The sequence below is a fragment of the Hetaerina americana genome, unplaced genomic scaffold (genome assembly GCF_022747635.1).
Source record: "Hetaerina americana unplaced genomic scaffold, ioHetAmer1.1.p SCAF_3, whole genome shotgun sequence".
Lineage (NCBI taxonomy): Eukaryota > Metazoa > Arthropoda > Insecta > Odonata > Calopterygidae > Hetaerina > Hetaerina americana.
Window position 1 is genome coordinate 56,962,736 of NW_027286874.1, and position 19,831 is coordinate 56,982,566.

The following is a 19,831-nucleotide window of genomic DNA, read 5'->3' on the forward strand; positions in this document are numbered from 1 at the left end:
TATGCTATGATACAGAGTTAAAAACACTAAGGAATTTCAGCTTAAATATGAGGAATAGGTTCTAATTATTAGTGTTTAGTTTTTCTATCTAAAAGTCTTTGCTACCTTAAATTCGCTGCGTTTCCATTCTAATAATTCAACAAGTATGAATGGTATAAAAGCACTTTTACGCATACTGACATTTCAATGCACACTTAGCGAATACCATTGAACAACTCGGGAGTTGATAAAACTGATTTTTTTTTGAATTTCTAGTCTAATATCAAGAGGCACCATGATGGCGAGATCCTCCCAGGTAAATATTACATAGCGCGCGAAAACTTGTGGGTATAATTCCTCTAAAATGGAATTGTTTGTAAGTATTCTTATCAAATGTAAAGATATCATCACAATTCCTCTACAAACGATGAAAACTCGGCTCCTAAGTTTTTGTTCATTCATCCACATCTTTCTAAGAAAGCGTTGCCACCAAAATAATCATTAACTAGTCCAGCATGAATATTTGGCTAAACATTCTGGAATTGCTCAATTAAGAAGTCCTCTGGGACGGATTACTGTGCTGCCTTTTCATTGCGAAATGGTTCCGATTATAATTCATACATAATGTGCCGGCAGACGTTACAAATGAGATTTCGTAGTGACAATATTTCTAGATTGGCGAAAGAATGGGCTCCAGTTTAAGAAAGGAGACACAGAGAAGATGATACTAAATAATATAATAATATATTTGAAATAATAATGAAATAAGGGTTTTATAAATATTTATTCATAAGTACTCGTATTTGAAGCTGTAGTGCCAGTACATATGACTTGTGGTCAAAGACAAAATGAGAAAGGAATGTAATAACGTATTTTGTGTGGTACTCGACTGTGTTGCTATGAACGACGGGATCCACCAGAAAGCGCATTTTCTTGGCTACAACTACAATGACGAGAACAAGTCCTTGAATTTGTAACCTCCCTTATTTTTCATTCTTCTTATTGCAAAAAGGGAGAGGAATCTCTTCGAAGAGATTCGATAAAACGTAATATTTCGCTACCACGACCTTGGAGAAAAAGTAATATACAAGTAATTTATCACAAGTCACTTGTAATTCGACGTACAAAGGAGACACTTCTGTTTGTATTATTAATGTCCTGATTGATAGTTCCGCAGCATCAGAAATAATGTAAACGGCTTAAGGGTTTCCAAGGCTCGTCGAGTGCAATGCAACAGAGACTTGGCATGCCGAATTTTCATGGTGACTGAACTTTAGACCCATATAAACGGCTCTTTCTCTTTTATTCAGTTCTCATTAGCCTTATTTTTTCCATCATCAACATAAGCCCCTCGGCATTTTCTAATTTTATAGAAAGAGCCAATAATGTGCCAATAAGATCAATTTCAGGAGTAAAAATATCATGAATTCCTCTACCAGAAAGGCTCTACCTCCTTTATCTCCGAATTCTCTCCAAGGACGTAATCTTCCTTCTGCTGTATCCACTTACAAATTTCCCTGTCCTCTTTTATGCTTCTATTTAAGACTATTTTGTATCGTGGTATTGTGATGAGAATTAATGGAATACGGTAAATCTCAATATATCATGCTGTTTGGTCACTTACAATCCAGGATGACGGTCTACTGCAAATAAGAGTATGATTGCTTGACCTTGTTTTAGTTAGTTATTTTAGTACCCTGTTAGCCACCGGTAGTATCCTATTCAATAAATATGTGTGAACGACAGGGTACTTAAACATGCAATTTTGTTGATCGTTTACGAGCGTAATACTCTGTCTTCGGTAAATAATCTAACGTTATTACCTAGGATGAAAATTTCCTCATTTATACAAAATGAGATGAGCAGGAGTTATACCTTCCCTATGATATACCTGATGAAAAGCCTACCTCGATTGCGCCCATATCATAAACTACTACTTTTATTGGGAATAATCAGAATGTACTTATATATGCCGTGAATATAATTGTCTGAATGAAAAATTTCCTCAATAAATTTGTAGGCCATGTTCGATTCATTTGAATACTTAAAGATCTATCTTGCAGTGTTCCCTCTTATTGGAGAACTGCACTATGGAAAGAACGCTTGCATTAATTTTTAAGTTAACTGAAAAATATGTTTACTTCGTCAATATTTTTTAGATTTTCTTATGACCAATACAATTCAATAAGATAAAATACTAATCATCAACAAATAATATACATTGATTTACTGATAAAATACATTTTTGTAGGTCTATGTGTGTTCTCGTCTCCATTAATGACATGAGATATACCGAGGAATGTTACTATAATTCTACGTATGTTGATTTACATAAAAGGGCTACTCTTTTTGACACCTGCGGTTATAGCTGAAGTACTAAAGAAAGTGCTACTGTTGTGGCATTTAGATATATCATGGGGTCGCAACATGCTGGAAGGAAATAAGTAATCCTTTACGACTTCAATTACGCCGTTCGAAGCAAAAATCAGAAGCCAAAAGAAAATCTGAGAGTCAAATGAGAAAGAAAAAGCACAAAAAAGAAACAGGCTCAAATATTCGTAGGATGAGAATGAATGTCGCAAGAGAAGCGAAGCAAACGGAAAGAAAAGGGGGAAGTCAACGTGTGTAGACGTAATTGGATGTGGTGGCGCGCAGCCGAGCGAGTCTCCCCCATCGCCTCCCCCATTCCTTATCACTCTCATCTCCGCCCCGTCCCACTCCCTTACTTCGGATGGAAAATGGCAATCGCCCATAACTGTTACATGGCTGGCAATATCCAGCCGCGCCATTAAGCTTGGATCGGATTCGGACGATAAAAGAATTAATCCTAGGAACCGATGGAAAACGTATAAATGAGCTGTCAAGGAAATGTCTACTTATAAACAATTACCGTTCTTATTAAACATAAAAGGAGTTTGAAATAGCATACATAATCAAATGTATTCTTTCATGTTACTTTTGGATTATGTTCATGCAAAGTTTAGGTCAAATTCAAGCCTACGGGTGCATGCTGATTTTATTGTTTCCACACGATGAATCTGCTTTCAACGAATCGACAGTGAAACATTTATTGCTGCAGACACATTTGAACTAAAAATTTATATTCATTCTAACAATCGGAAGGTTAATAGATTGCATCGGTCTTTTGTGCCAATCATATGCAAAAACAATAATATCAATAAATCGACTGATAAATTGAATGGTACGTAATACAGCGCTATGAAGATTCAGTGAATTATACGGGATATCCTTCACAAATTACTATTTGTCCATATTCTTCTTCTTTCATTAAAATGCATATAAAAGGTTCCAACTCACCCCTAGCAATGTTTTGGGCTCAAGCAAGTTTAGGGAACGTCATAACCTTCCCCTACAAACATATATAGAGTGGTTCCTTTCAATAATGAATTAATATAGATTACATGTATAAAGCTATTGTACTCGTGTATGCTGAAAATAAATCAAATGGTCGTCAAAGTTACAATGACATGTCCAAGAGGGGGAAATCGCGAACAAATCTTAAAGCTTATTGACTTTGCCCAAATAGCGAAAAATTTCCTACTCCTTTAAGAAAATTTTCTGACGAAAAACCAATTGTTATTCTTTAATACATCATTCATGGCCAGTTTTGTTAGGCCCCCACGCCCCAAAAGGAAAGGTAAACTTAATGCCTTTTAAAAATTCAAAGGCCGAATAAACTTCGATACATTACGATGAATATTAAAGGCCTGGCGTAAGTCTCGACGCGGAAGGGTGATCTGGTGGTGTATTAGAGGGGAGAAGTACGCTTTAGGGATGGAGATGTTAGGGAGGGTCGAGGACGCGATATAGAAAACCGAATGGCACGGGCATTAACCCGGCCCGCTCAAGCGTCGAACAATGAGTGAAGCAACGTACATTATAGTTACACAATGGCCAACTCATGAAATCTCTCGCACGCCAACCAAGCGTCACATTCTGGTCGAGATGAAAAAAATAATAGTGTCTGAGTCCCCTCTCCTGACCCTTCTGGTGCCCACCTTCCCCCTTCCCACCCGACGAGGCATCCCCTCGCGCACCCCTTAGGGCTCCTTTCCCCCAAGCCTTCTCCGTCCACACTTCTACGGACCCCCTCCTTTTGAATTCCCTCTTACCCACTTCCTACGGCCACTTGAAAAAGTCTCTCTCGGTCACAACTACCGCTTTCCTCCTTACCAGCACTACCACCATCGCCACCGCTACACCTACCCCAATCTTCCTACCCTCCTGAGGCACTCCTCCTCTCCCCCCACCCCACCGAAGAGTCCCCATGGCGAAACATTTGAAGAAAAAAATCGAATTCTTCTGGTGGAACGATCAGAGTGTGATAAACCATTAGGAATGAAAAAGGGTGAGAGAAGGAGGTTGAATGGAGGATGGAAGGAGAGTGAAGGATGGAAGGAGAGTGGAGGAGGTAAATGTATCGGCGGAGGGGAAGAGAGAACGCTTGGGGATTTCGAGAGAGAGAAATTTGTACGGGAGAATGGCGGGGTTGAAAAAAATATGGCGCATGAGGAAACGAATGATAAGGGACAACATCATGTCGTGTTGGCCTGAATGATATAACAGAGATGAAATAAAGGGTGAGAGAGAAGAAGAATGGAGACGGTTGAGACGGTCTTTTTATTCGAGTAGCACGAGAGGGCAGAGGAGGCCATGGGCGATTCTCTGGAGTAGGATGACGAAAGAAATGAAATTATAGGCTAAACGAATGAGGGGAGGAAAACTTTCAGAATATTTGAATCTATAGAAAACAAAATTGAAGCGAAAAAAACAAGAACTACCTGATCACTGTACTAATAATTTCGACAGCAGAACAAATACAGGAAATATATATACATCTACAAAAAATAGAATTTATTAAATTTGAAGAAAAACCATGGGGTGAATAAGTTCTTAAGGCTCGTGAGTACGCTAGGATATGTTAAGAAGCACAATAAAATTCAATTTTGAAATTTTAATGAGCCCATAACCTTTAAGCCCTTTATTTTCCGTGTTGTTTTTTGCATGTGGTATTTTTCGTTTTTACGGTTGGTGACCTAACACCCCCCGCCACACGCCCTTGCGGCGGCTTGCGGGGTATTATGTAGATGTAGATGTAGATGTAAGCCAGACAGATGAAACATTTTCATTGAAAACATTTTTTTGAAAGCAGGGAAAGCAGAAAGTATATAAGATCATTTATGAAATAAATCTTAAACGTATTGAAAGAAACTCAATTTTGGCCGTTTAATTAAGTGAATTATTTTTTGCCATTGTTGAATAAGGAGTACAACCAAAAGTTTAAGATAATGTAATAAGATAAAAAGTTAGAATTTTTCGCAGGGTTTTGATACTACTGTCTTGAAAATTTTGAAACTAATAATGACTTAAAGAAATGTTCAAATAAATAAATAAATACATATATATATATATATATATATATATATATATATATATATATATATATATATATATACATATATATATATATTTATATACATATGATTGTTCACTAAAAGCAATTATTGAGCGAAGAGTTGGCTGATTTATACTAGTTGTTACAGCGTATTAATGGCCTCCCTTGTTATCCTCAAAATGTTCGATATCCACGTTCATAAGCATAATATTCATAGACCTACTTACGTAGAATTCATCATATTCCAATGCTCTTCCAATGTCCCCATCGGTTCCATTAGGTTTACACAGTAATAATTTATCCAGTTTATAATATTTTCAAGAATAGGAAACTATTCAGGAAAAAAATACAGTTGATACATAGCAATGTAGTACATAGATCACGAAAGAATATACAGCTGAAAATTTTTAAACCACATATTTACACAAAGTTTATGTCACCGAGGCTTCTTCATATTTGTATCTGGTCAATGAATAAGACCCAATGAAATCAGAGTCAAGGGCGTTCCCAAATTGTTTTGTTTCACGAAACACTTTATGAATTTGTGTCATGACATCTTGTCTCAGGTACCGCCAATGCGTATACACGGCGTGCGTAAAACGTTCTGAGGTTAAATCTTGAAGGTCATCATTCCGGTAGTGAAAGAAACGAAAGAGAGAGAGAGAGGTTTTCGGAAAATTACCAAGAAGATATTAATTCAGACCAAGAAAAAGAGCAAGAGAGAGAGAAAGGACAGGGTATGTAAAAGAAACGGCAACACGGAGAGATTGAGAGGACATTGTGAGTCACGCGAGTTAAGAGGAAAGCAAGCGAAAAGACGTGAAATAAGCAGGGCAAGCAAGATTGGTGGCGATGGAAAGGAATACTGTACGCACGTAGCTTGAATGAGAATATTCACAATGAGATATTCGATAAGGGAAGGAGAAGAATGGGCGTACTGAATGAGGACAGAAGAAGGGTGGGTAGTTGTGTCGGACCAAATGGGACGAAACGGAACGAGAAAAGATATGAGCTTGGTGCGGAAGAAAATGGCAATTGAAGAGGGGACTACAAATATATATATATATATATATAATATATTATATATATATATATATATATTATATATATATATACATACATACACGCACATACAGGAATGAGCGAATGTGTGTGTGTAAGAAGGGAAAGGATGCGGTAGCGACGAGACGAAGAGAACGCGAACGTGTTATGCATGGATCTTTATCCTTGGCAGGAAGGAGAACTGAGTTGGCTTTACATACAAGTAAAGGCGGAGCAAGATAAAAAAGTTTATATATAGATGAGACTCAAATTCATTTTAAATTTGAAACAATAAGTAATTTCCCGAGTCATTTAAAAAAGCGGCGATTAGTTTCATTATGATATGTGTGTGTGTGCTTCTTGAATAGTATTTTATGATAGTCTAATCGTGAAAAATGTCACTGACTATGATACCTGTATGTTTAACTGGAGATAAAGTAAAATTATTAAAAGAATACTAGATGGAAAAACTGAGATAGGTGAGTAGCGCACAAGGCCGAAAACCAAAGGGTCGAAGGTTCAAACTTAATTTGCGGCACGGTTGTTATCATAACAGCTAATTGGACGTCTTTGGATCAGGTGCATCTTAACAGCTGACTTTGAATTTTCTCAAAAAAGTTGATTCATCAAGAAGGATACGGCTAAAATAAGCTTGAGAGCAAAAAGAGGATTCGCAAACATAGCGATAGTACGTTAGAAATGACTTGCTGGATGAAGTTAATTGGCAGGGGGTTAAGAAAAGATAGCTGTTGCCTGTACCGAGGCATGCTATGCAGTGAGGTTTGATAAAAATAAAGGATCTGTTTTTTAATATTTGTCTGGAAAACGAAAATTTTCTGAAATTTTATATCCTTGTGATCAAAACATGAGAAATGGATATGAATAAGTTAGATGGAATCTCGATGGGGAGTTAGAGGGTAGATAAGCGTTAGATATTGTGGAAGACGTGGTAAATTAAAATCCGGTAAGGTAAATTAAAACGGCGTATCTGTCCAGAGCGTGTTGACAAGGTGAATCTTTTAATGGAAAGACCAGTTCATGTTCCGTGATAACAGACGCTTTGATCGTCGGCAAAAACAATGTGTATCCAGCTTTTTGCTTGAGCCCTACTCACTGTTAAGTTTACCCGAGCTCGGCTTGCAGACTCACGAGTGGCACATGTCACGAGCAGACAGAGCTGCAAGGCTTCAAGTAACTTAACAGCGTACCGGATATAATAGGTGCTGTGACTCACACGATGAAATTACACGCACGGCGCCCGAAGTGTAAGAACAGGGGCCCGAGAACTTTTCCGGGTAAGTTGTTAGGTCGAAATCATGAAAAATAAAAGCACTCCAGTTAGCAGAGTGATTATCCGATGCCACCCGAAAAACGACGACGAAAAATCCGAAGAAGGGGTGGGGCGCAGATAGGAATCTAACGCGAGGGCGGAGATGGAAAATTGGTATTGCGAGGTAGAGGAAATGCAAAGAGTAAGGGCAAGACGAGGAGGTCACTTACTTGGGTGGTATATTGGGAACGCACCAAGGACCGTTGCGTGCCTTGAAGAAATGGAGGAGAGAGGATGAGGTGCTGGATTGGGGGAGTTCTTTCGGTGGCATCAATGGCTGCATTGCATTATAATGGGGTAGAGTATTCGGGCCGAGGACTGGAGAAGGAGAGGTGGAGAAGGCAAGGGACTGGCATCGGGGTGGGGGGAATAGGGAAAGGGAGAACGACACGGTGGCAGGGAGAGACGAGGGATGCAATGGGAATAGGAGGAGTCGCCGAGAGAGGGGGCAAAAAAGAGTAGTCTGGGGGTGGAGTTAGAAGGGTGTGGGGCAGAAGTGGGCGGGAATTGGGGGATGGCAGTCGGGGAGAGGGGCGTCCCACAAATTGGAACCCACTCCTCTCCCGCCCGCCGCCCTTCGGGCCGGAGAGGAAGGCTAAAAGGATAAGACCCTGATGAAGTGGGAGAGTGAGGAGGACGACGAGAGGGCACATGTACGCGTATGTGTGAAAGGGGGTGAGGGGAGACGCAACGAGTATTGGGCCCCAGTGTGGGGGGGGGGGCTTTAAAGTTAAGGTCGGGAGGAAGGGGAACGTGCAACGGGGATTTTTTTTACTCTACCACCGACGCAGTGGGGGCGGACGGGGTTGGTAGCCTGGGGACCGTGGAGCAGAGGTTAGGGAGAGAGACGCAGGGCGAGAACCCGCAGGGAGGGAGGCGTTCAGGGGCGCAGCAGGCCTCTGGGGGAAGGGAAGGAGAGCAAGGGGAGCTGGTTTCAGCATGAAAGGATTTCGGTGCATGGCGTACCGAGAATGATGGGGGGAGGACGAAGGCCGCGAGTGAGGGGAGAAGTTAGGAATGGCGCGAAGGGGAGATGTTGTCTAATTGATTGGATAGCTTCAGATAAAGGTGCATCGAGACACGTGTCGAGCAGTAAGGAAAATGAACCTTCTAATACGCGGAAGCCCACTGGGGACGAGGAAATAAGTTCATCAATGTGGTTAGACTGGGATATGAAGAAGATTATCAATTCCGGAAATTATGACTCCGATCAGGGCACGAGACGACCTCTTGTCTCCCGGCAACGTCCCTTGGGCACTACCAAGATGTCATTTTCAATTGCTGCTTTGGTGACGACAAACTATACGAGCAATTTTCTAAGATATCTCGCAAAAAATACGACTTTCAATACTATTTTGATGTGTTATTGTGAGCCTTCTCATCATTGGGAGCGACAACTACGGAACATGAGTAACCATTTGCTACCTACGGATTTATCACGCATGATGTGAAGAAACGTCAATAAAAAGACAATATTTATATACATGCATATATTAGTATGAAATATTTAGAATCATTAATTATTATGGGCTACATTAGCCCATATAATAATACGGAGGCATTGCCGCTAAGGCTTCAAAGACACCTTCCTCTTGAGGAGCACACAACCAGCCGATATCCGCCACCGTAATCTCCCTTTTGGCCTGGAAATCATTTATGTCTTTACCTAAGCCTTGGAGTTTACTCAGTGCTGTATTGCGCAATTTTATCGTATTAGGCGGGCTGCTCAATCGCATTGCAGTCCATAGCTAACTTGGAGTGAGTATATAATATCAACAGTAATTACGGGTTATTTTTCGAAATGAGACTGCATATTCAGGCGTCTCATTTTCTCTGAGGGACTTCTTACGCCGAATTTCCATCAAGTCTCTTTATAATTCCAGTTTCATTTTTTCTTTAATTTACCTCAAATATTTAATTTCCCAATCTACTCTCTTACCGTAGCTAGTTCAAAATCAAAATCACCTACTCCATTTCCGTCAGCTGTGATACTTACTCATGTCCCATAAAATTTCCATTCTGTTTCCATTACGTTCACCGACTTCATATCCCTCGTTTGCACCCTTAAAGTGTATTTCATATAGCCAAACCCCACTACACCTCCACCATAACTGGAATATGGATTTTTTTTATCCGGAACGATCTCCATTTTTCTGTCCCAAAAGCCGCAGAGCTCTCAAGCAGAAAATGAAGAGCAACATTACTCGTCTTATGCGTGGCTTGCTGTAAAGACCTCATAAATTCTTGTGTTTCAAATGATTAAGTGAATACTGTATACCTAGACTCACGCTTTCTCCCTTCTCTTTCTAATTGTACATATAATGTTTTGAGACTAGGTGGAGGAAGAGACTATTAAGTTTCAATCTCGCCCCAAGGAAGTTTTTAAGTAAATAAAAAAATAAATAATTCCACGTGGTCACTGATATTAATGAAATTCACTGAAATGGTTCACACAAGTCAATCTTAAAACTCTCGTGAAATAACTTATCAGAAGATTTTATTCTCACCATAATAATTAAACAAATAGTTCATGATTAAAATTTGTCCATGGAATCCGAAAGATGATACAAACTTGGATGAAGGCTTTGCAGTCACATTTCGGGGAAATTACTACTGTTTTTTTCCGTGGGCCATCTCAACTGCGTCTCTTTGTGTTGTATATACTCCCAAATTAGGTTTCATCGCGTTGAAGAGATATTTTCATTCTGCGCATATTCTAAATATCATATGAGCTAAATCTTGCGAAAACATTTGTTTCCATGATTGAAACATTTTTTTTTGCTAGAAACGAGTATTTAACCATATACTTGGCCCATGAAAAAACGTTGACCTTTCATGAGGGCTGTCAAGGAAGTAACTTACGTTTCCCCTAGCTAATTTTTAATAATTCTCAGGGAGTAAAATAGAAGAACCGCAGTTTTCACAATACCATAGAAGGATGCGTACTGATTGTAGGGACGTTTAGACACCCTACTAAGGAGTCAGCGAAATTTTGTATTTTAAAATATTCTATCAGAGTCATTTTGGGTTTCTTTATTGCGTCAGTATAATTTGTCGTTTCAGGTTGATAAACCAAATCGAGCAGGCACACTAAGGGACACTACACCAAAACATTTACCTTAATTTAGAACGTACTATGACGCCTCCCACCACTTATATGACACAATCATGCTGGCCAGAGGCGAAAATCCATCCCGCTGATTTTTGAACCGCCTTGGTCTGCATATTCTAACTACTCATCAAAGGAAACCTGATCCGGCGCCTTGGGTTTTCTATCGCATTTTGTTCCGAGCACCGGATATATCGAAAATGAATTACGAGAAACTAAATTTTCGGAAGGGAAATCCTTGGGGGACAACAAAGTGGGAGGCGTCCTGGGCGTCTAAAAGAATGAATAGGATATCAAGGAGGGTAATAGGAGTGGTGTGATGAGAAACACTTAAAATGGTGAAGGAGAGAGGAAGAGATTGGGGTTGTGAAAGAGAGAGAAAGAACGATCAACCATGCCTTCCCCCCCCCGCTCGCCGTTCCCCTGCTCATGGAGAGTGCGGGAAAACGCGAAAGAGGGAATGGCGATAGGAGAGGCAGGGCGACGGGAGGTGGGGAACCTCATGGGGACGAGGGGGGATGAGGAGGCGCCGAGAACCGAGTCGGGGGAGGGTCGGAGGGTAGCGTCGGCGGGTGGGGTCGTCGGCTCCGCCCGGATCCACTCGGCTCTGCCCGCGGCGTCGGGGTTCGCTGCTCGCGGAGCTTACGACACGGAGAGGAAGACAGCGGCAGTCGGGGACGTAGCGAGGTCGGGACAGGAGGTTCCCGCGCCAAGCGGAGCATCGCGAGGCCGAGTGAATGAAGAATATAGTTTTTAAAAAAAAGCGGTAATCGTATCGTGTGTTCCGGACGGAAACTCGACGTGGTGACACCAGTCGGAGCGTGCCCATCTAAGGGACCCGATGAATGGGTGCATCCGCAAAATACAGTTGACATAAAAAAAAGCTGCACAGTTTTGCGAGGGCGTGATATTTTTCTCTCGCCCACCCAAAAGCAGTGGCGATCCGGTTCAGCCCAGTGATTGTATCGTGGTTTTGGAAGTTCGAGACGTTTCGGTTTCACACAAACCGACGCTGCCCGAGCCGGATTTTTATCTCTATTTCCCGCGTCGCCACCTCATTGGCAAATACTCCTTTCGATGATACGCATTCTTTAAAGAATCCGGCGAAGAATTCCGGCACTAGTGTCCAAACCCATTTCGAGAGCGTGAAAGGACTGGAGACGTAGGGAAAATTTTGTGTTTGTGCATCAGTGGAGGAGGAAGGAGGTTTCCGCGGGAACCCGGGCCTGCAGTGGAGTGAAAAAATCGTGTGCTTAAGGTATCACCTCCCTAACCGGCTCAGTGAATTCCCTTTTCATTCCGCCGGCCTCCCGCCGCCGGGTAAAAAAAAACACACCCCTCCCGGCGCCGGCGACTGCGGCACGTGATATACTTCGAGTGGATAAAAAAAACGAACATAAAAAGTTAATAAGAAGGGTTTTGCGTGGGGGTGTACGCATTTTTCCTCATCCCCATCTCTTCCTCTCACGCGTCATCCCCTTGCTTCACTTCCCCGCTCCATGATCGTCGGCTCCTTTCTGCACAGCAATAAAAAAGAGCAGAGACGGGAGGGATTCTAGTGCCAAGGACCAGAGAAGAAGCCAGCCGGGGAAGCGACGGGGTCTCTCACCCACCCCCATGCGATCTCAATCGTATTTATCGGTACTTGTCCATCTCTCCCTAGTCAAGCGTACACAAAAGTCCCTCAAACCAGCGGATTCCCGTCATACTTTCAACCTTTCATAAATCCGTAAAGTTTTAAAACTGCCTGGTGGATAACATAAAGGAAAGAGAAAGAAAGGGGGATAGTGAGGGAAAGAGAAAGAGACAGGTCGACGACGACTCCTTCGAAGAGAGTAAGGGGAGTGAGTGAACGTTGTAGGGAAAAAAAACAATGAAAAACAAAGGAGAGAAGTCGTGCGTCATGTTACCCTTCCCCATGCTGGAGCATTGAACACAAGAGAGAGGGAAGGGGAAAGAAAAACAGGAGTGCGTGCGTATTCGGCTGGCCCCTGCGACGCCGACGGAGTTGGGGAGTGTGACTTGGGGAAAAAAAGTTGAGGCCCCATGGATGCTTTACAAGGGGAGTGCATGCAGACAAGAGTCATCTCTCTAAAGTATATTTTTCGCTCGTGTAAAACGCGAGCACGTGTGTAATACCGACCATTTGTCAGCGTTTGTGTGACGACGACCTTTTCCCTACCATTTTTCGAGTGCATGGAAGTGTGGGACTACACCGAGAATAAAAGATTAAGACAGAAAGGACTCGAAATATTCATTAACTATTGTCTGAGAATATAAAGGGGGAAGCTGGTGACTGACTGCAGCCATCACCTTCTCTCACTCCAATCTAACGTCCACTCTACTCCAATATATCGTCGGCAACTCATTTCTATCCCTCTCGCTCTCTAGCAGTCTGATAGCTCACTGCAGTCTGCTTCTGGAAGAAAGGGGTAAGAGAGCACGTGTCCTCTGTGGGTTCATCACTGTTAAGTGAATTTTCGGGTTTATTTCGAGGTTTTTCCATCATTTTTCGCTCAGAGTCACGTTCAAGCAATTGGTGAAAGAGCGATTCGGACAACACCAAACCAAATATAGCAGGATTGCATCTTGTACTAAATCCTTAAAGACTGAAAGCGAAATGGAGAAACTGTTTACAAGTTTTGTGCGTCATGTCCCATTGAAGCTGCGTCGATATCAGTCTGGATTTGTTTAATTTCCCAGGACGAAAATAGGAAAGGAAAAGTGTATCGTATCTTGCTTATGTTCATGAATCTTTAAGATACTTTGAATTTGAAGAATTCGCAAATATATTCACATAATCTTCCCAGTGGTAAGAAACAAACAAAAACACATTATATTTTCCCCTGAACACCAAAAAGCCAGTATCCGCTCGTCTAGCTCTTCTTTGCCACTTCCCCCTTACCTCTAACACCGCCAAAAAAAAGAGTAGTCTCTCTTTAAAACCAACCCGTTGTTTCTCCCCACCCATCCCGGATCCTTCATAAATATTTCACGCCCGATGGTGACGGACTTGTGCACTGCCTCTCTTATCCTCTCTCTCTTGCTCAGCACGTCTGTGTTTGCGTAGCGTGGGGGACGGCAAGGGGAAATAGGTTGGGGGGATAAGGAAATAAGTAAGTGTCGTCGCGAAAGGGCGAAGAAGAGGAGTGCAACGGAGAGGATAAAACTCTCGCCGACGATACGACGCCACTTACGAACCTCCCGAGTGAGCAGCGGCACTGGGGTGAGGGGGACACGAGGGAGTCTCGGCGGGTCTCGGTCGCGGGAGCGCCGGGGGAGAATCAGGGGAGAGAGGGCGACCGACGGCTGGCGGACGAAGACTATAGCGCAAGAAGTTTAGACGGAGCAGCACGGTCGAAGGAGGCGGTCGGCCTCACCTCCCACCCTGGCGTGAGGGAATAAGGATAAAGAGAGCCCCCGTGAGTGTGCGTGAGTGCGTGCGCGTGTGTGCGTGTGCGGCGGAGGAAAAAGGGTCGGACACACAGGGCGTGTGTTCTCGCTCGGGCGCGTGTGTTTGTGTGTGTGTGTGTGTGAGCGCGTGCGTGTGCGGTTTCGTACTAACTCAACGGTTCGAACGAAAGGGTTCGAGCGATGTGAATTATGAATGCGAGTGGTCTTGGGGGGTAAAGGGTTGAAGCATTTGAGGGAAAGGCAAACGGAAGTGAGGCATTGAAGGAGCAGAGAAGGGGATTTTTTTTAGGTCTTAAGGAGCTAGTGAGGAGAGAAGGACATCAAGAGGACGACTCCCCACCTCTTGTCCAAGTAGTCCTCGTGAGAAGCTGGGAAAAAAGGTCGGAGAGAAACGAGAAGATATGAATGATATGGTCGGGATTCCCTCGAGATAAAAAGTAGTTGCGTACATAAAAATCTCCATCAGAAGGCGAAAATTGTTGATAAAAAATAACGCTTATCGACGCATTTGTTGGTAAATAATTAGCAGCTCCAAACAATTTGTTTTGCCGAACTCTATCGCTGGTGAAATTTACTTTGTTGCAATGCATTGACAACCTTACTTGCAGTGGAAGTATCAGACTGCTCACCACCCTTGAATGGTCTTGAACCACGTTCTTGAGATTCGAGTCGATAGTATTTTTCCCAAAAGTAAAGAGATGGTAGGCAGATTATGAAGAGCAATTTCAACAGACATTTCCTCCGATGACAATGCTCGTCAAGTGAATTCGTAAAGGGCAGATAACTGCTGTCGGTGGATTTATTTTTTTTCGGCCGATCCCTTCCACCTGAAAGCATATCGCTTTCCGTGTGAACGCGCACAGGTGCCTCTGAACGCACGCATTAATAGCTGCATAAAGCTGAGTGGAAGCGTTTTTGGAGTGTGGTGAAGTTTCCCATCGTGGTGGATTCGAGGAGGAGGAATAAGGATGATGATGGTGGTGATCTTGAAGAGGAAGAGGTGCACCGTGGCATAGTGGAGGGGGTAGGACCCCGGACTGGTGAAGGAGGAGGAGGTGGGGTGGCGGTGGTGGCAAAAGAACTAACGGCCGGGAGGAGGGGGACAAAGCGAGGCCTGGAGCTGAAAGTGGAGAAAGAGGAGGAGAAGGAGAGAGGGTAAGTAGATTCGTATTCATGGCGTCATCTCCCTCAAAAACGCATCCTTCCTTCTTCCTTCCAGCCTTCTACTCCCTTCCCCGATACCCCCCTCGACTTCCCTCCCTCCCCCGCGCCGTCCGCCCCTTTCCCTCCAACTCATACGCGCCGGAGCGCTTATATAGTCCCCCGCGGCTTCCTGCATATTTTATTCGATTTCGGCATCTTCCCACACGCAGGACGGTCGCCTCCACATGTGTGTGCGAGGGTATGTGCTCGCACATGTGTGCCGTTTCAGGAGCAGAAAGCATCAGCAATGACGCGAATTGATCCGGAAATCACGAACGCATTCCATAAAACTCTCCCTCCAACCTTTTGATGCTGATCGCCAGCCTGAACTCCGCAACGTCCTGCAAGGATATACACTTTGGCGGGAAGGGTAGTTATATTTTCTTTTCCGAACGACGTGTAGGAAGGCTGTGTGTGGTGACGGAATAGACATAATTTTCCCTTTCCCCACTTTTATCTAGAGGACAGCAGAAATGTACAGTTCAAAGGAGAGCAGAAAAAAGAAAGGTTATATGCATAGAAGGTTGGGCAGCCCGTTTTGTAAAAAATTCCTACGATAAAACGCAAAGCGTCACCGAAATGCTCATGGATTTGGGGTGGGAATCATTGGCTGAGAGACGATTCAATGCAAGATTGAAATTATTAAATAAATTTAGATCCGCATGTTTCATCACCGAGGTCTCGCAAATTATTCGTACTCCTACATACATTAGTCGCTTGGATCATGCATATAAAATTCGGGAAATAGATGCCAGAACTAGCCGACTCAAGGACTCCTTCTTCCCACGGACAATACGGGATAGCAACTGCAGGGTTATAGATAGCAAAAATTCCACTTGCCACCCTCAGCGTCTAAAAAATAATTAGTTGTATTTAAATGCATGCTCTTCCACTAACCTTATGTGTTTTGCTATAATAACCCATTCTTTCCGAATGACTTCATTCATGTTCTGTTCATCTGTTTTTAAGTTTCCCTTTCAATCCCTCGTCCCTCTCCGCGGGGGCAAATTCCTGCTACCTGCAACGTTGGGTCCCATTCCCTGCCATTTAGAGACTCTTTGGGGGTAGAGTGTTTCGTGGTGCATTTTCATGTGGTAGTGATGTTTCAATTTCTTGCTTGTTGTGTCCTGGCTTCCGTGTTGTAGGATGTCTTTCGTGCTGCATCATGGGGTGCAGTTTTTTAGTTGTTTTGCGGTTTATGTGTTTGCATGAGTATTGGATGAAGGGATTTTTGCATGAGTGTGTGCGCTGCTGTGGGTGTAATTTTCCGTGTTGTTTTTTTTTTTTTGCATGTGGTATTTTTCTTTTTTACGGTTGGTGACCTAACACCCCCCGCCACACGCCCTTGCGGCGGCTTGCGGGGTATTATGTACGTAGATGTAGATGTAGAAGGTTTCCACAGAATCGCTGAAAATGAGGTAATTCTCCTGGTCAGCCGGCGGTAGTATGTGAAAGAAAGAGTAACGGCGACCAAAGCGGAAACGGTTGAGAACGGAAAAAAGTGAGACGTCAACATCGCCCATGAGATATCCTTCCACACCACTACATTTTATTGTCACGCACATGCATATATACACATAGTTACACACGCCCACATATATTTATGTGTATATATACCCGTATCCCCCTCCCATGAACTGCAGCCTTCAAGTGGTAGAAGGGCTTGTGCGTTCCGATGACCCCTAGAGCTGTGCTGGCGGGAGCAATCTTAAGTGCTCCTGGTAGGATCACCCACGCCAGATAGGCTGAGGGTTAGGAGCCAGCCGAAAGGTAATCCCCGCAGCGTTTGTACCTCAGTGAGGCGGCTGCAAAGGTGTCTGACCACAGTGGGGTGGCCATTGAGTGATGATGTCACGTTATATAGTAAAACACTATAGAGGATGGCAACGGGAAACCACCTCAATTATTCTCCTCAAGATGATAATAATGTACAATAGAGAGAATATGAGTTCTGCTAACTGCGGGACTCGACCCAATCAGTTGTGTGCCGTGCCCGGTAGCAGGCAAGGCTTCTTCGGTCGTCATCTCATGAAACCCTTGCAAGGGAAAACCGGCAGCAGCAGGACAGAAGACTCAAGAGAAGAAGACCAAGTTAGTTAGAATAGGAACGTGGAATGTTAGGACAATGATGAGGGCAGGGAAATTGAAGAATATTAATCGAGAGATGGAAAGGGGCAAAATAGAAATTTTAGGTCTACGCGAGGTGAGATGGAAGGATATCGGGGACTACTGGAGTGATAATTATAGAATAATATACAGCGGCGGGGACTAAAGCCAACGAGGGGTTGCCATAATATTAAATAAATGGGTAGGAAGAAGCGTAGTCAACGAAGAGCAGGTAACGGATAGATTATTACTAATAGAGATAAAAGCAGAACCGACGAACTTGGTTATTATTCAGGTATACATGCCCCCGAGCAACCATAAGGAAGAAGAGGTCGATTGGATATACGATCAGTTAAGGAACTTAATCGCGTGTATTCCTGCAAGGAAACATTTGATAGTGATGGGGGATTGTAATGCAACGGTAGACGAAGAAAGAGATGGTGATGAGGTCGGGGACTACGGTTTAGGCACGAGGAATGACCTCGGGGAGAAAGCAGCTGAGTTCTGCAGGAGACAGGGGTTAGTCATCACCAATACTTGATTAGGCACCACAAAAGGCGTAGGTATATATGAAAAATGCCAGGCGTCTCAGAAAAGTATCAGCTACCTTATATTATGGTTAGGCACAGATTGAGGAACAGTATGATTAATTCGCACCAATTTCGGAGCGGAAGCGGACTTTGACCACAATTTAGTTATAATGAAGTGTAGCGTTCCTTTCAAAAAGATGAGGCAGGGGTGGCGGGTTGGTAAATTGAATTTAGAAGCATTAATCGAGAGATATATAGAATATACCGCGGAGGTATTTGCCTGTTTTGTAGATTTCGAACAAGCGTTTGATAGAGTGAAGGGGGAAAAACTAATGAGTATATTGATGAAAATAGGAATAGATCGGAGGGAAAGGAGGCTAATCCGCAACCTGTACATGTCTCAGACTGCTCAGATGCGGGTGGGGAGTCGGCATAGCAGTGTTAGGAAGACGTGTAAGGCAGGGTTGCCCATTGTAACCGTCGCTGTTGAACGTATATGTGGAGGAAATGATTAAAGAGGCTTGGGAAGAACTGGAGGTAGGAGTGAAAGTCGGCGGGGAAATCGTTAGATCAGGTAGGTTTGCTGATGACCAAGCTTTAGTTTGTCAGTCAGCCAAGGGGTTGCAAGCATTGCTAAGTGAATTGGAAATTTAGTATGACAGATATGGGATGAGAATTAATATTTATAAAAATGGCTATGCGATTATCAAGAGAGAAATAGGCAAAGCTAAACATTAAAATAGAAGGGCAAAAACTAGAGCAGGTAGAACAGTTTACGCATCTCGGAAATGTTTTAGACCAACACGGTCGAAGTAGTAGGGACGTAAGAAGAAGAATTGCTCTACGAAAAGAGGATTTCACTAGGAGGAAGAAGTTGACGACAGAGGCGTTGAGTAAGGATGTTAAAGAACACTCGTAAGAACTTTGATATGGAGTGTAGTATTGTGGGCGCGAAAACGTGGTCGTTGAAGCAGGAGGATGGACGTAGACTAGAGGCTTTTAAAATGTGGGTGTTGAGAAGAACGAAGAAGGTGAAATGGACCAAAAGGAAATTGAATGACGAAGTACTAAGTATAGTGGGCGAGGAGAGGGGTTTGTTGGGAGAAATCTTAAGGAGGCAGGAAAAATGGATGAAGGGTGTATTGATCGGCTGTGGGATGTTGAAGAGTGGAATAGAGGGGAGAATTTTAAGCAAACGAGGAAAGGGCAGGAATAGGATAGGTATGTTGGACTGGATTAAGGGAGGAAGGAAGTGTAAAGAGATGAGGAAGGACTTGACGTAGAGTAGATTGCTGGATTGTGTTTTGTTAGGGATCACAAAATATTTATTTGATGGTTGCGTTCATCGAAACCTTACCTTAACTGGGAGATTACTTATTAATAATACCCGTATTCTTAATAACATGACGGCAACGAAGGAACTGGTGGGGTGAATTGTGGAGAGGGGCTGAGGGGTCGATTCTTCCTTTCAAGAGCTCCGCCCCCGGGTGGTTTCGACCCTTCCGCTTTTATTTCTCCCTCTTTTCTTATTCTCCTTGACTCCCGGAGACAATGCATATCAATCCAAATTCCTTATCATCCCTGCCTTCTTCACCGTCACCCCGCGTCTCACTCTTCATATCCCTTACCATAGCGGAGTGGAGAGAGAGAGAGGGCTCATGAATTTCACGAAATAAGCTCGACCGCGGAATAAAATGAAAAAA

The 19,831-nt window shown here is 43.2% G+C and overlaps 1 protein-coding gene across 1 annotated transcript in view; it reads left to right on the plus strand.

The window, feature by feature from the left end:
* Positions 1 to 19,831, plus strand: part of LOC139690058 (chaoptin-like) — a 379,109-nt gene that overhangs the window by 37,364 nt on the left and 321,914 nt on the right. Inside the window, exon 2 of the mRNA XM_071587255.1 lies at positions 15,179 to 15,444. Within this exon, the coding sequence (XP_071443356.1) occupies positions 15,179 to 15,444 (266 nt within the window). The remainder of the gene's footprint in view (positions 1 to 15,178; positions 15,445 to 19,831) is intronic.